Here is a 15,313-nt window from a genome sequence, read left to right on the forward strand (position 1 = left end):
TCAGCACCCAGAAAAGAATCAGTGCTCAATTAATGTCTGAAGCATTACATTGAAGAGAATTGAATTGGAATGTTTGGGATCTATTTTAGCTTTCTGAAAACTCCTCAGTTCCAGCTACTATTTGTTTAAAACCGGGATATTTCTATGCACTTATAGACGTGAATTGAAGGGGGCCCAAGGAGGCAGTTGTGGAACAATAATGATGGTAACCATAAGAGCCAACACTTCGATGGCATTTTCTCCAAGTCAGGCACAGTTCTGAGTGCTTTATTTATGAGTCCTCTGTGGGGTAGGCCCTATTGATACCCTGTTTTGTAATAGTTCAAGATACAAAAGCAGCTTAACCAAAGTCACACAGCCAGCAGGGAGCACAGCTAGGACTCTGGTTTGAAGTTAGAGATGGGGTTTGAATCTCAGCTTGTTACTTACTGGTTCTGAGACCTTCCACAAGTTACTTAACTCTGAGCCTTGGTTTCCTCATCTCTAAAACGGGGCTAATAATCTCCTCTTTGCAATATACAGAGATATTAAATAAGACTACGTATCTGAAAGTGCCTGTGCCTGATAGATGATTAACAACTATTTTTTAAAAAGTAAAATAACGACATTAATAATAACATGTGGCAACTAAGGCAGAGCCAAGGAGAATGTGTTTTCATGTTAGAAAAAATGCTTCCCAAGTCCATTCTGTTATGTCATGTGAACGTAATATGACTCCCACATGGATGTTCTCTGGCAAGGAGCTCACAAGACAAAACCATGTTAGACAGGTAACACATAGAGACTGAGTGTTCTTCCCTCTAAAGGAGGGCCTTCCAACATATGTTATTTTTTCTAATCAGATTACATTGGTCTATAATAAAAGCTAGAACAAGCTGACACACATTAGAAAAGACAGTGTAAATATCGCACTGAAGCCATCTGAACTAGCCTGATATTTTTTAATCATTCTGTATTAGCTTGCTGCATCTTAAAACATTTTCTTTCAAATCAAGTCACAGCTGTGTGTACTTTAGGCTGTGGCCATCATAAACAAATATGAAAAGAGGCAGAGTTAAAACAGATCAATACCAATGGTTATTCATTAGTCTGATGTAATCTAACACAAATGACCATTAGGAGACTTGCGAAGAAATCAGAGAAGCAGAATTTCAGATATGAGCTTCTGCATAACTGAATGACAGCTCTGTATTGCCTGTGGTCTAGTTTGGTCAAGGTTATAATGTTTTTAGGAAGCCAGTCCTCCCCACAAGTGGCTCTTGGTGAGTGAAGATAGTAGAAGATTCCCGGGTATGGAGAGCCAGACTTCTATGAAATATATTCAAAGATGGTAAAGTGAGTACCCGCCTCTTCTACAGTAGAATTGAAGACATATTACCAGGGAAACTCACCTCTCATCACCCCCACCACTTTCTGGTTTAAATCTTTTGGCAAGGGAAGCGTTTCCATTTGTACTGTCTGCTCCCATTCCTACTCCTTTCTCTTTAAATTCCTCATCTCTCTCTAAACACCTGGAGTTATCCCCATGCTTAGTTCTAAAAACCAATCTAGTTATTAAATTATCAATTCCATAAATGGCAAATTTGGTAAAATGAAGTTACTTCATTTAAGGAATGCCATAGTGGAGTGGCTGGATGTTCAGAAGGAAGCCCAGGGAGTGCGCCTGCTCTCACGCTGAGGCGTTGTGCAATGAACAAGGTCTCCACGGTGGGGGCAGTGTGGAGTTGTACCTTCTTTAACACTCAGCTCACTTGCAGCTTCATTTTCTCATTGTAACAGTTGTTTGCTTGGATAAGAAAAATCTGGGCTAGTGATTCCGCTGGGGACACAGGTCAAGAGGTAAATGTCAGCTGGGATGGGGGGCAAGCCAAGCCTTGAGAAGACCTCTTGTTGAGCACCTAGAACTGGGGGATCTGTCCAGATTAACTGTGGAGCTTTTCCAGAACAGCACGAACTTCTTCTGGACGGTAGTTCCAAGGGCCAGGTTTACCCTGCAAGAAAAATGAGTCAGCATTTCCAGATTTCCACCTTGCAGGAATATGTAGGTCTGGAGCTTAACTGAGAAATCTGGACTGATGATATACATGTGGGAGTCATCAGGATGGTATAGTCAAGGCAGGCACCCATGAGGTGGTTGAGATCACCCGTGTGGAGTGGCACCAACACTTAATGGGAAGACTGGACAGAGAAGCAGGAGGAAAACCAGAGCAGGTAAAGTGAATAGTTTTAAAAGGAGAAAAGGGGTCTATACAAATAAGCTCCTCTTCCACAGTCAGACCTTCAGACCAGCCTTATCTACTTCTCCACCTCTCATCAAGTTCTGCCCACTCTGCATCAAACTACCTCTGCCTCTCCAGTCCCACAGCCCCAGTTCAGCCCTCTTCATCTTCTGTTTGGGCAGCTGCCACACCTCCCCCCACCCCCAGTCCTCAGCCCCTGCTCTCTCCAGTCCATTCTTCACCCAATAGGCCATGATCTTTCTAAAGTACCGATCTGATTGTGCCTCTCCCCTGCTCAAAACTCTTCAGTGGCTCTCTTTTGCCCTAAGATGTAGGCCAAACTCCTTGGTCCAGAATGAACCCTTTGTAACAGAAGTGTCCCTGATTCTCCATTCACACCCTTCCCTAATGTGTCTCAGTGCCTCTCCCCACCCTCTCCCCTATATTTGCAATGGTTTTCACTCACCATGTTCACGTGGCTGGCTTCAGTTGTCACCTCCTCTGAAAGGCCTACCTTTCCCCGACATTCAGAAAATTTATAGTCTGAGAGCTAAATCTGTCCTGATGTCTCACACCCTTTCATTTACATATTGTCTGTGCTGGTTTTGTGCTATAACAGCAGAACTGAACCATGTCGACAGGGATTATTTGGCCCACAAAGTTGAAAATATTTACTATCTGACCCTTTACAGAAAAGCTTTGCTGATCCCTGTTCTGGAGTCTCACAGCACTCGGGCCAAGTTAACGTTCTATTTGTGTCTTCCTTATCACCTCAACTGTGAGCACCTTGAAGTAAGATGTGGGCCATTTTAAATTTGTGTTTGTGTTTACAGCGCTTTCCAGGGTAGGGACTCGGTACCTAGCTTGCCTCAATCGTGCCACTTTACTACCATGTCACAGGAGAGAGGAAAGGAAGAAGGACCTGAATCCTCATGCTGTGACCCTTAGCACCCTGAGGATTCATCTGCAGGTTGTTGCTTGTTTCACCCGTGTGAGTAGGGCCTGTCCGACCACGTGAACATGGTGAGTGAAAACAGTTGCACTGCGGCATGATCGCGAAGGGTGTGAATGGAGAATCGGGGGCACTTCCATTGCAAAGGGCAGAGGAGCATCCACGTGACTGGGCTGCATGTGCTTGCCAAGGCTTGAATCCCTTCAGCAGCTATAAAACTTAATTTCCATCCTCTCAGGGGAGGCTACCAGTGCCCACAGGGTTGGAGGCTATGCTTACTCCCCTCACCCTCGCCAGGCTGGAAGCACTGAAGGGTGGTGACACAATCACCAGAAAAGAAGCCTGGACGTAATGCCTGTCTTGAATTCCTGCTTCAGCATTTCCAGCTCCTAACTGCAGAGTTGGTTCTCTTCTGGCCTCTACACCCCCTTCCACGTTCAGACCTGTCTCAGGGATTAGCAGCTTCAAACCCTGCCACTCCTATCCCATCCCAGAGGATTTGGAATTGAAATCAGAGCCTGTGCAGTGTGGCCTTGGGCAAGGCAGTTTCCTTCTCTGAGCGTTGATACAAAGTCCTGTCTTTGTCCTCGCCCTCCCTGGCGCCCTGCCCCCGGTCACCACCTTGTACAGGATCCTGCCGTCCTGGAGCACGTACAGCCTCTCAGGCAGCGCTGCGTAGAGCTGACTGCTCTGGTTCTTCATTGTGTCCACCACAACGGGGCACTGGGGGCTCCTGTCCAGCAGCAGGCGGGCTGCCCGCAGGCGGTCCTGGAGATGCTGGTGATTCTTGATATCCACGTTGTTCTTAAAAGCCCAGCCATCTGTAAGAGAAAGGCCGGACAGCAGCCCCACAGGCATGGCACCTACTTCCTGCCGGCCAAATACACCCCCGCCACACACACTTTTAACTGAGGGTTGCAGATGGAGGACTTCTCCACTTTGGCACTATTGACAACTTGGGCTAGATAATTCTTTGATACGGGGGCTGTCCTGTGTGTTGTAAGGCACTGAGCATCATCTCTGGCCTCTACTCACTAGATGTCAGTAGCGTCCCCCTGCCTTCAATTCGTGACAACCAAAAATGTCTCATACATTATCAAATATCCCTTGCGGGACAAATATAACCCTCAGTTGAGAACCACTGCTGTAACACCATCTCCTCCAGGAAGCCTTCCCTGACACACCCAGCTGTGTGATATTGGGCGAGCTCTTTAAATTCTCAGTTTTCCCATCTGTTAAATGGGATTAACAGAACCTACATTGCAGGTGGCTGTGAGGCTTACATGAGAGAACATTGCAGAATTCCCAGTACTCTGCCTGGTTCACAGTAGATGCTTGAAAGATATTGGTTTGTTTTGCCTCACTGCCCCCAAATAGCAGACGGGTGGGAAAGAAGCTGGTTTTCTTTTTTTTTTTTTTTTGCAGTTTTCATTCTATACTGCAGGTATTCTACTACTTTGCTCTGGAGATGCCCCACCCCCACCCCCAAACCAAACCCATTTAAGCTGCTTCACTTTAAATGGAAGGGGATTTTCAATTGGCCTCATTTGCGAAGTGCCCATCTGCCTACTTAAAGAGAGGGTACTCATTAGCTAATGGGCCCACAGGTTGAAAAAATAACCATAAACTGCTACTGGCCTTGCCCTTCTACTTGGGTAGAAGGTTCTTTCAGAAGCCACGTGGCTTGCATTTATACTAATAGTTGCCTCCCAGGGTAATATAAGTTGCTGAAGTCCATCAGCAGAACTGGCCCCACCTGCTCCATGCTTCTGAGTCCTCTCTGCTTAGTACCTTTCCCCTAGGAAACCCAGCTTTCAGGAGAAATTTCTCAGTGGCTTGAGGTGGACAGCCCTGGGTCCAGGAAAGGGTTAAACCTGCTAGTCTGATTCCAGGAGAATGGGGGAGGAGACAGGTATCAGGACCAGAAACAATTTCTGGGAGGATCCAACCCCTTTTGTTGCAATGTGTACTTTTAGAGATCAAAGCGGGATCCTCTACCACCTTATTACTCCAAGTGTGGTCCCTGCGCTAGCAGCCTCAGCACCACCTGGGGAGCTGTGTAAAAATGCCAAGTCTCAGGCCCCTCCGCAGCCCCACCGGGCCAGAATCTGCATCTTTATAAGATCACCAGGTGACTTAAGTGCACTTTAAAGACTGAGCAGCGCTGACCCCACAGGTAAATCAGCTTCAGCAGCGCTTTGGCCATCAGCTATGAGAACATCAAGGCATCGCCTCTTCTCAACGGTGGAGACCACAGACACCTGTAGGTGCCCAGGTTCTCTTTCTTTACTTGACAGCAGCTGCTCTCCCAAAGCGTATTTAACAAAGAGGCACATTGTGCTTGCCTTTGCTCTCCTGATACCTATGCTGTTTGTTTTGAATTTTATTTTGGAAACGTTCAAATATACATAAAAGTAGAGAGAACAGTTTAATGAATCTCCATGTACCTGTTACCCTATGCTAATATTTTAAGTTGCCCCAAAGCCTTACATGAGGATAGAAATGGGCTGCTAAATGAACACAGTGTTAGGGTGAAAGCAGTTCTCCAACCTCTGGGTGCATAGGAATTAATATGCAGTGGGCCTAGGGTGGGGCCCTGAAATATGCATTTTCAACAAGCAACCCAGTTGGATCAGACATGAGGGATCTAAGGACCACGCTGGGGAAAGGGCTGCTGGACCAGCTTTGCTGAAAACTAATCAATAGCAATCTCTACACTTACAACACGTGGATAAGCCAGCAAGGCTAATACTGGCCTAAATGCTCACTTATTCACCCAACTATTACTGAGCACTGACTCTGTGACATGTACTGTGCCAGGTGCTGGGTGGCAGATGATCAAAACAGCCTCTCATCTTGTGGGGAGATGGGTGAGTAAATGACTCGTCCCCCTCAGCCACATGAGCCTTCTTGCCTTCTCCAATCTCTGGGTTTGAGACTTGGGCCAAACTCATGTGTTCAGTCCCCATGAAAATCAGGGAGACAGGGATGTGTCTGACCATCTTATAAAGTTCAAGGGGCTTAGACCAAGCTGTAGAAGTTTCAGGAAGGGACATGTCTGCCCATCGTAAGGAAGGACTTTCTCACAAACAGAGCTGTGCAGCAAAGGAACAAGATTTCCCATGAGGTAATGAAGATGAGTCATCACCTATGAGGGGCTGAAGAAAGGATCCCAGCCCCAGGTAGAAGCTGGCCCAGAGCAGTGGTCCTCAAACTGTGGTCCCCAGTCCGCAGCTTCAGTGTCACCCGGAGCTGGTTAGAAATGGAAATTCCCAGGCCCCACCCCAGATCTAACTCAGACTCTGGGGTGGGGTCCGGAAGTCTGCTTTAACAAGCCCTCCAGGCGCTTCTGGTGCTCACTGACGCTTGGGAACCACTGTCTGAGATGAACCACAAAGTCCCTTTGAGCTTGGAGAGGCTTGGAATGGATTTCACAGGTTGCTATAGAGCCGCCATTTCACTTGTGACATTTCAGGTCTAAATTCCTTGTGACTGTGCTCATATTAGCTCCTCTCCCTTGGTTTCCCTATTTATCCATTCAGAATGTTAGATGCTCTCCCAGCTAGACCTGTCGCTCCAGGTTTTCTGCTCTGTGTGCCTAGTTGAGAGCACAGACTGTGGAGTTAGCGAGTGGTGGGTAAACCTAGCAGGGACTGGGAGATGGTAGGTCCTCAACAAATAGCGGCTCTTTCTCTCTCTCCTCCTCTTCTCCCTACCCCCAACCTTGAGCAAAGGGGGGAGAGAGAGAGGGAAGAGGTGGAGGCAGGCAATCTTTCTTTTTTACCTGATGCGTGTGCTTCTTCAATGTAAATGATGAGAAAATCTGCTATGGAACTAAAATCTTCAATAAGTCTCTTGAATTGGTCAAACTTGAAAATAAATGAAGGTCAGGTGCAACTTCCAAAATTCAGCACCAGTGGCCTGTTGCCTGAAACAAATAGAATCACGATCACCCAATAATCGACACACAGCATTTCTTTTGCAAGCACCATCTTCACTCCCGCTTTCATTCTATTACCTTTATTTCCTCTCTAAGATGGAGCCAGGGCACAGTGCGGGATGGAAGCCTGGAGCGCGTGATTTAGCAGAAGCTGGAGCCAGTTTACTCCACTCCAAAATGAGGGGATTCTATCAGGTGGTCTCAGCAGACCACCTGCGCTCACTGGGTGGTAATTAAAATAAGGACAAGGAGAGTCCCTTTCATGCGGTTTAGAAGGCAGGCACACATCTATTCTCTCATTGATGTAATCGGTATACTACAAGGTGGGTGATTTTTTTCCCCTGGTTTATAGCCTGGCTCCATGTCACACAGCAGGTCAATGATGGAATTAACATTGTGGCTTCTAGATTCTCAATTTGGTGCTCTTTCCATTCAAAGCACCTCAGTTTCCTCACCCACAAATGGACATAATACTTACCTTACAGGATTGTTCTGCATCTTTATAAGATCACCAGGTGACTTAAGCGCACTTTAAAGACTGAGCAGCGCTGACTCCACAGGTAAATCAGCTTACCTTATAGGATTGTTCTAAGGATTAAATAAGTTAAAACAGAAAAGGGCTTAAAATGGTGCCTGCCCATAGTAGGTGCTCAATAAATGTAAGCTCTTATGTTCTTAGCTCTCATCTCCTCCCTGTGAAGTGGGGAGCCATGGAGGAGACTCCACAAAGGGGAGTGAAGCGTGGGGACTGGCCACATAATGGGCTGGGCCAGGGCAAAATGAAAATGCAGAGTCCCTTGTTCAAAAAGTGGGAGAAAATGCCGTTAAATACATTAAAATATAAAGTTTTATTGTGCAGTATCTCTCTTGCCCTGGCATGCTGCTTTTCAGTTGCTGTTTAATGTCATGCTCCCCTGGACACAGGGATATTCATAGGGCGAATGCAGACTCTCACAGTCACCCAGGAGCCCCCAAACTCTGTGCACGTGTGTATGTGTGCTTGTGGCTGCTGGCTACCAGCTTTCCTTTCCCTCCAGCCACCAGACCAATACACCATGCCCCAGCCAGGAGCACAGAAACTGAGCCAGACATATCATTTTCCTACCTGCCATCACCCCAACCCACAGACTATTGCAACCTCCATGCAGGGACATGCTAGGTACCTTGATGAGGGGAGAGGGGGCAAAAACTTCTCCCGCCAAGTCACCCCCAGTCACTTGCCAAGTTGCTTCATGGCGCTGTCAGCCCAGGCTAGGGATGACCACCTCCACGCCCTAGTATGAGATGCGGTGGGATGCCCACACCTGACCCTAACCTTTCCCATACCTTGGTCCAGGCCCCCTCTGGGGCCAGAAGGTGGTAGCAGTCACTGGGTGGGAGCAGGAATGAGGCTGGATAGGCTGGGGCACTGGGAGCGGAGGAGTGGGCCTTAGAGAACGTGTTGGGGGCAGGGAGGCTGTGGGAAGCAGGAGCCTGTGTGAGCCAAGGCTCCAAGTGTCCAGGGCATGTTCCATTGTGGAAAAGTCTTCTCTTACAAAATGCAAATTAAAGATAAAGCTATTGGACTTCCCTGGTGGCGCAGTGGTTAAGAATCTGCCTTCCAATGCAGGGGACACGGGTTTGAACCCTGGTCCGGGAAGATCCCACATGCCACGGAGCAACTAAGCCCGTGCGCCACAACTATTGAGCCTGTGCTCTAAAGCTCGTGAGCCACAACTACTGAGCCTGCATGCCGCAACAAGAGAAGCCACTGCAATGAGAAGCCTGTGCACCGCAACAAAGAGTAGCCCCCGCTCGCTGCAACTAGAGAAAGCCAGCACGCAGCAACAAAGACCCAACACAGCCAAAAATAAAGAATAAAAAAATAATAAATAAATACATTAAAAAAAAAAGATAAAGCTATTAAGAATTTCAGGACAGCTACTGCAGAGCATTCAGCCCAAGCTCAGGGCCCTTCTGAACATGGCACCCTGTATGATTCATTAGTCCCGCGCCCATGAAGTCAGCCCTGGTGGGAGTCTTCTGTAACTCCCCCAGTCTAGACTGGGGGTAACTCTAGGGAGCTGCTAGCACCCTGTGGCTACTTATGACCAAAGCTGACATCGCTGAACCCTTACCGTGCACCTATTAAAGCATGGCAGGTCCCGCAGTGTCACATGGCCGGTTTGTGTCTGTATCCCCCAGGCTACTCATTGCACCTGAGGGTAGGGCCTGTCCCTCATTCTTCTTCATGTCCCCAACATCAAGCACACTCTCATTCCATTACAAGCATTTACTCAGCGCTCATAATGCGCAAGGTTCTCTGCCGCACACTGGGGGTTCAGCAGAGAGCGAGAGCAGCAGGTCTCTGCCTGCATGCAGTTGGGGTTCTGTTTAATGGGGAGACAGGCAGGAAGCAAGCAAAAGCATCAATGAAGTAATTTCAAGTTGTGATAAGTGACACAAAAGAGACTCTAAAGGAGTGACCTCCTTGAAGACAGGTGGGTCAGGGGAGGCCTCTGAGGAGATGCCATGTATCCTGAGAAACAGGAAAGAGCCAGCTACATATGGGCAAAGGCAGGAGAAGAGCATTCCAGGCAAAGGGGCTCCATGTCCAATGGCCCAAAGAAGAACAGAGCTTGTGTATTCAAGGACCTGCAAGGCCACTGTGACTGGAACCAGGCCAGGGGCAATGAGAGACGTGACTGGAGAGGTAGGTATGGGCCAAAGCAGGCAAGCTCTCCTATGCCTTGTATAGCAGCTGGATTTTCTTCCAGGTACAAGGGGACATCATGGAGATAAAGTAAGGATGCTGGATATTTGTTGCAATTTTGGCTGCTCAGTCTCTAGCCCTCCTTCCTCCTTGGAATTTATATTTTGTGCACTATTAATGGGGGGAGCGCGCCCAGCCTTGCTCTGTAGAAGGCAGGGGGGCCAGGTCCATTCTCGCTCCCAGCAGCCAGGGCACAGGCAGTGACCCAGGCTGATTGGACTCTCTCACATAGCTCTTTGATTCTGGAGTTACTGAGATGGTAGAATTCTTCCACGGCCCAGTGGTAGCGCCCCGTCAGGGATGGTGGAGTCCTATAGTGGTGACGAATTCCCATGGCAATCACAGTGACAGCAGCTTCCAGGCCCAACTGCTGATGCTAAAAGATGGTCCAGGCCCAGTGCTCCAGCTGTGGTTGATTCTGGGGAGCCTGCAGCATCTTTCAAATACACTTTGTACGTGTGTAAATGTGTATGACTAAGAAAATCAGAGTGAGTTTCTGTTGCTTGCAAGGCAGAACTCTGACTGCTACAGTAGGCTGTGAGGTGAAAAGTGGGCAGCTTACGCTTGAAGATCACTCTGGTTGCTCAGTGGCAAAACGACTGAGGGTGAGAATGGAGGCAGTTGGGGGGGGTTGGTGGAATCCACATGAGAAATAATGGGAGTCTGGGCTAGTCTGTGTGCAGTGGGGAAGGGGAAAAGGTAGAACTGACAGGACTTGTTGATGGATGGGGAGTAGAGGGCATCTTAACTCACTTGTGGTTTATTGGGTTAGTTATTCCCTCACCTCATTCTGCAAAGGATTTGAAGCAGCTTATACATATAATAAATAAAATTATTTATTTATACATATGATAATAAAATATCAAATAAAAATGTAAAAAAACCATGGTGCTCTGAGAGGCACAGAACAGGTCTCATGCATTCATTATAACTGAGCTAATATTTGACTCCGAGTTTCCATGTGGCCAAGGAAAAGGAGAAACATGATTACTTATATATTCCTCATTTTTCAGTACCTGAGGAGGAAGCAGGCCAGTTTCTCTGGAGATACAAAGTTCTCCTCGTCCTTGTCTCACAGATTTCCTCATAGAAGGCCCTAGGAGGCATTGAGAGGGCCTCCATTGGTCGCATCCTCACCCATGTGCAGGGTTTGCCCAGGTCATAGCAGGAGAGGCTCAGAGGCCAGTCATGGCCAAGTGGCCAGCCACTGGCCTCCAGTGACCCCAGGGAGTCACCCTTCAGATAAGAACAGAGGAGATTTAAGGTCAGGACCTGTGCAAAACGTGAGCTGTCTGGAATTTTGTTCTCAATTGGATAAAAAAAATTCACCATCCACTGGTTAGGACACTGGAAGAAGCAGAGCCATTTGTTTAATTATTTATAGTGTGTCTGGGTGCAATGACCAGTAGTGAGGGCAAAGTTTAAACTTAGTTCCCTGCTTTCCTGCTAGCAGAGAGAGGAAGGATGGGCGCAAGTGGGTGGCTGTACCGGGGGCTGGCAGCCTGCCCATGTCCACAGGCCGCAGTGCAGAGGACACCAGTTCAAGAACATCAGGCAAGACTGGCAAGTCCAGTTTGTTTGCATAAGTGGGAAAACGGCTCTGTGGTGGCACTAGACTCGAACCCACCATTGGTTAGCTTACTGGTTGACCCCCAAGCCAGTAAATCAACTCTCTACGCCAGGCTCTCTCAGCAGAGAAAGCTAGTTTATAGTTGACCCTTCATAAGTATACCTGGAGAGATTCTAGAAGATTTTAAATGGGGGGTGAAATAAATCCTGTTTCAGATTAGCTGCTAGGTTCCAAGAAAAGAAATCATCCGGACTTGCCTTCTACCCCAACGTGCCAGTTAATGTTTTGCGGTACATGTGTGTCTGAGAGTGTGTGTATGTCTTGTGTGGGCACATACATGCAGAGGATAAGAGGTGGCTGGGAATTTCTCTGAGCCTCTGTTGTTTTCTCCAACAACAGAATGTACACTAGCTGAGAGTCCTAAGGCTCAAGTCTGGTTCTCACTCTACAAGAACTCTCTGTGTGACTCTGAGCAAGTCCTTTACCTTCCTGGGCCTTTGTATCTGAAAAATGTAAAGGTTGCTTTAGATTATCTGTAAAGAGTTTTCCAGACTTTCCAGTCTGTGGCTCTCAAATGAGTTCACATTTATACCTAAAGCATACAACAGAGCTTTTTAGTGAACTGGTGGGTTTCCAAAACACATACAGATGTCTTTCTAATAAGCAGGACTGATCATGTTAACTTCCTGCTTGAAAATCTTTCTAGAACCCACCAATACAGGATAAAGGATACCCTCTTTGCTAAGACGCATGAGGCCCCACAAGCTCTGATCCCTGATGATGTCTCCAGCCTCATTCTTCACCCCTTCATACCTCCCACACCCCACTTCTGCCAAACTGACTGAAGCCCCTCCACATATCAGACCTCTGCTGCTCCTCCCCTCTGCGTGGCTCTGGTCACCACTCTCCTCTTCCTCACCTACCTCAAGGCTTCGGTCCCTAGACCATCAGCTCACCATCCTCTTCTCCAGGAAAACTTCCCCTGGCCACCTTCCTACCCCACCTGACTCCTCCCAGGACTGCTGGGTCCCCTCTCCCGCTCCATCATCTCCCTCTGTGAGTCACGAGATCTTCCAGTTGTGTTGATTTCTGTGTTGTCAGTATCTATTATTTCAGGGGACTCTGGGCCAATGTGCTGAAAGCCAACTCTATTTTATAAATAGAGTTTTCTTTTGTCTCTCAGACTCCTTCTCTCTCCATCTTCAGTTTCAGGTGTAGCAGCAAGGAGCAGAGACAAATAGAACAGTCTTTAAAACGTACACTGGAAAAAAACAAAACATACACTGGCTCACTGGAAGGTAAACAGTTAAAATAAGCAAGTGAATGCTGTGAATTGGCCGTGAGGCAAGTTGGCTTTCATGGAACTGATCACTAGACCGTCAAAAGTCAGCAAATTGGCCTGGTTCTATCACAGCGCTTGGCACGAGGTAGACGCACAGTAAAGATTAGCTATTACTCTCATTGCTCTTATTATCAGTGGTCACTTAGTGAATGTTTATTGAATAAATAGAGGTCATTTCAGCACAATGGTTTAAAGTCATCAGCAAAAAACTCTTCCCCTTCCGTCTGATTGCAACACTCTTTTCAAGCTATAAAAATCTTACTCATTCTTCAAGGCCTAACTCCAAAGCCACTTCCTCCAGGAAATCTTCCAAGCCCTGCAGGCAAAGTTCATACCTTTGTCTGCCCGCCTCACGGAACTGTACGGATTTGTTTATTACATCTGTCTGTTCCATGGAACCATACGTTCCTCAAGCAAAACAGCAAGCTCTTTCCTAGCTCTGAGTCCCTGGCATCTAGCTGAGGGTCTGGCTCATAGGGAACGCTCACAAATGTCTGTTGAGGTGTATTGAAAAAACAGGGTGAAGAAGCCCTGATTCTGGGTCTGACTTGGTCTCTCACTGGCCCTGTAACCTTTGCTCTCAGTTTCCTCCATTTCCGTTTTAAAATGAAAACATTGGATCAGGTCAGCCTTTCCCAGAGGTTGTTCTTTGGAACCAATATGATGATGATAAGATTTTCCTCTGGTGGAGAGTGGGGAGTTGTATGTGTATGTTAGGAAAATTGGTCAGTGCCGTGTTAAAGTTTTTTCAAGCTTTGTTTGTTTTTAAGCTTCAGGGTGTCTTGGAGCCTTTTATATGTTCATGTGCGCGATGAACTTCCGGGAGGAGAGTATAGTATGCAGTGTTTCCCAAACTATTTTGACCAGGGAACTCTATGTAGTAAAGCACATGTGTGGGATTTGGGTTCCAAAAAACATGCTTTGAAAATCACTAGATTAGCCAGCTGCCTCAGGGGCCTTCTCTACTCTGCTGTGTCTATACCCTGAGAATTCAGAGATGAATCAGACACAGCCCCGTCCCAAGCCTCCCCACTGGGCGTAAGGATGACACTTGAGCTTCGGTAGCCGGGTGCTGGGTAGGAAGGATCAATGTCCAGGAGAGATGCAGGCAGAGATCCATGAGTTCAGAAGGGAGGGAGAGCAGGCCTCAGTGAAGGGATCTGAGCTGGCTTCACAGGGAGAGGCATGAGAGCAGGACCCTGACGATGAGGAATGCTGGTGACAGAGGGGAAGGGCCAACACCACCAGCAAAGGCAAAGAGAAGGGAAAGCACAAGGGATGTAAAGAACCAGCAGTTCATCTGGAGGCAGTGGGCCTGAGGGGAAGCCTGCAGGTGAAGTCGGGAAGAAAAGCTGGAGTCAGATCAGGAAGGACCTTCAGCAAAAGGCTGAGCCTGGGTTTCATCCCAAATGCAGATGGGGGCTGCTGAAGGTTGGTGAGCTGGGGCACCAGTCATCCAGGAATGTGCTTGTGGAAGGGGAAGCTGGCAGCCATCCACAAGTTCGGTGGGAAGAGATGGCAAGACGGGGAGGAGGAAGAACAAAAAGGGAAACCTGACCAGAGAGGCCTTTAAGAACCCAAATAGAGCTGGTTTGCCTGGAAGAGAGAGAGAGAGAGAGAGAGAGAATCTTCAACAGATATTTACTGAGCAACTACCATGAGCCAGCAGCAGCCAGGGGGACCCAATAGTGAGTTAGAGGCATGACCTCCACCTGCACAGAGCTTGCAGGCTAGTGAAGGAGACAGACATTCATCAAATACCCACCCATAATTACAAACCACAATGGATGTGATAAAGAAAAGTTTAGGATGTTAAGCATAGAAGAGGGAGTAGGCCAGGGGACCGGGGGTTGGCTTGTCTCAGGAAGTGTCACTGGGCAAGAGTGGACCAGGTGTGGGGTGGGGGGTAGGCTGGGGCGGCAGTGAAGAGCATCCCAGGCAGAGTGACTGTGCAGTAAGAGAGGTGCTGAAGGAGCTGACAGCCAGTGTGGATGGTTTGCGGTTTGATTGCCTGGGAAGGGGACGATGCCACTTAGAAGAACAGAACCCAGGAGAGGTGCTAGTTTCAGGAAGTGGGAAGAGGACAGGAAGCCAAAAAAGAAGCAGCTGGATTAGTAGCATTCAGGCTTTCCAACCCACCTGCCCACCCCCATCAAGCACCCCCATCCAAGCACCTCTCAAGCTTGGACCAGCCTCCTGACCTTGCATGAAGTCCCAGATGTTGCACCTCTGTCCTGACAGGCGGACCACGGGGCAGTTTGGGGCTCGACCCCCTTGCTCTGTCATGTCCTCCAGTCGCTGCCAACGGACCTTCAGGATGAACCAGAAATACTGGGCACTGAAGAAAGTGGGTATCCAGTTTTCATAGGAGAAGTGGGGATTCTTGGCCATGCCAGTCTTCTCACTCATGGCCAGGATGTTCTGCTTGACCCTCCTGGGAAACAGTGTCAGAAGCACTTTGCCCATGGCCACGTGCAGGCCCACCTGAAAGAGCACCCAGAGCCTCTTCAGCCACAGCCCTGGCAGGGGCAGCCCCAT

The 15,313-nt window shown here is 48.0% G+C and overlaps 1 protein-coding gene across 1 annotated transcript; it reads right to left on the reverse strand.

Moving 5' to 3' along the window:
* Window positions 1-283: 283 nt before the first annotated feature.
* On the reverse strand, window positions 284-15,313 carry DIO1 (iodothyronine deiodinase 1). The gene is made up of 4 exons (XM_030870206.2): window positions 14,977-15,313; window positions 6,956-7,099; window positions 3,793-3,992; window positions 284-1,991 (listed from the first exon to the last, which is right to left on the reverse strand). The coding sequence occupies exons 1-4, from the start codon at window positions 15,311-15,313 to the stop codon at window positions 1,923-1,925; spliced, it is 750 nt and encodes a 249-aa protein (XP_030726066.1). The 3' UTR covers window positions 284-1,922.

Source organism: Globicephala melas, chromosome 1, assembly GCF_963455315.2.
Source record: "Globicephala melas chromosome 1, mGloMel1.2, whole genome shotgun sequence".
In the NCBI taxonomy this organism is placed as follows: Eukaryota; Metazoa; Chordata; class Mammalia; order Artiodactyla; family Delphinidae; genus Globicephala; species Globicephala melas.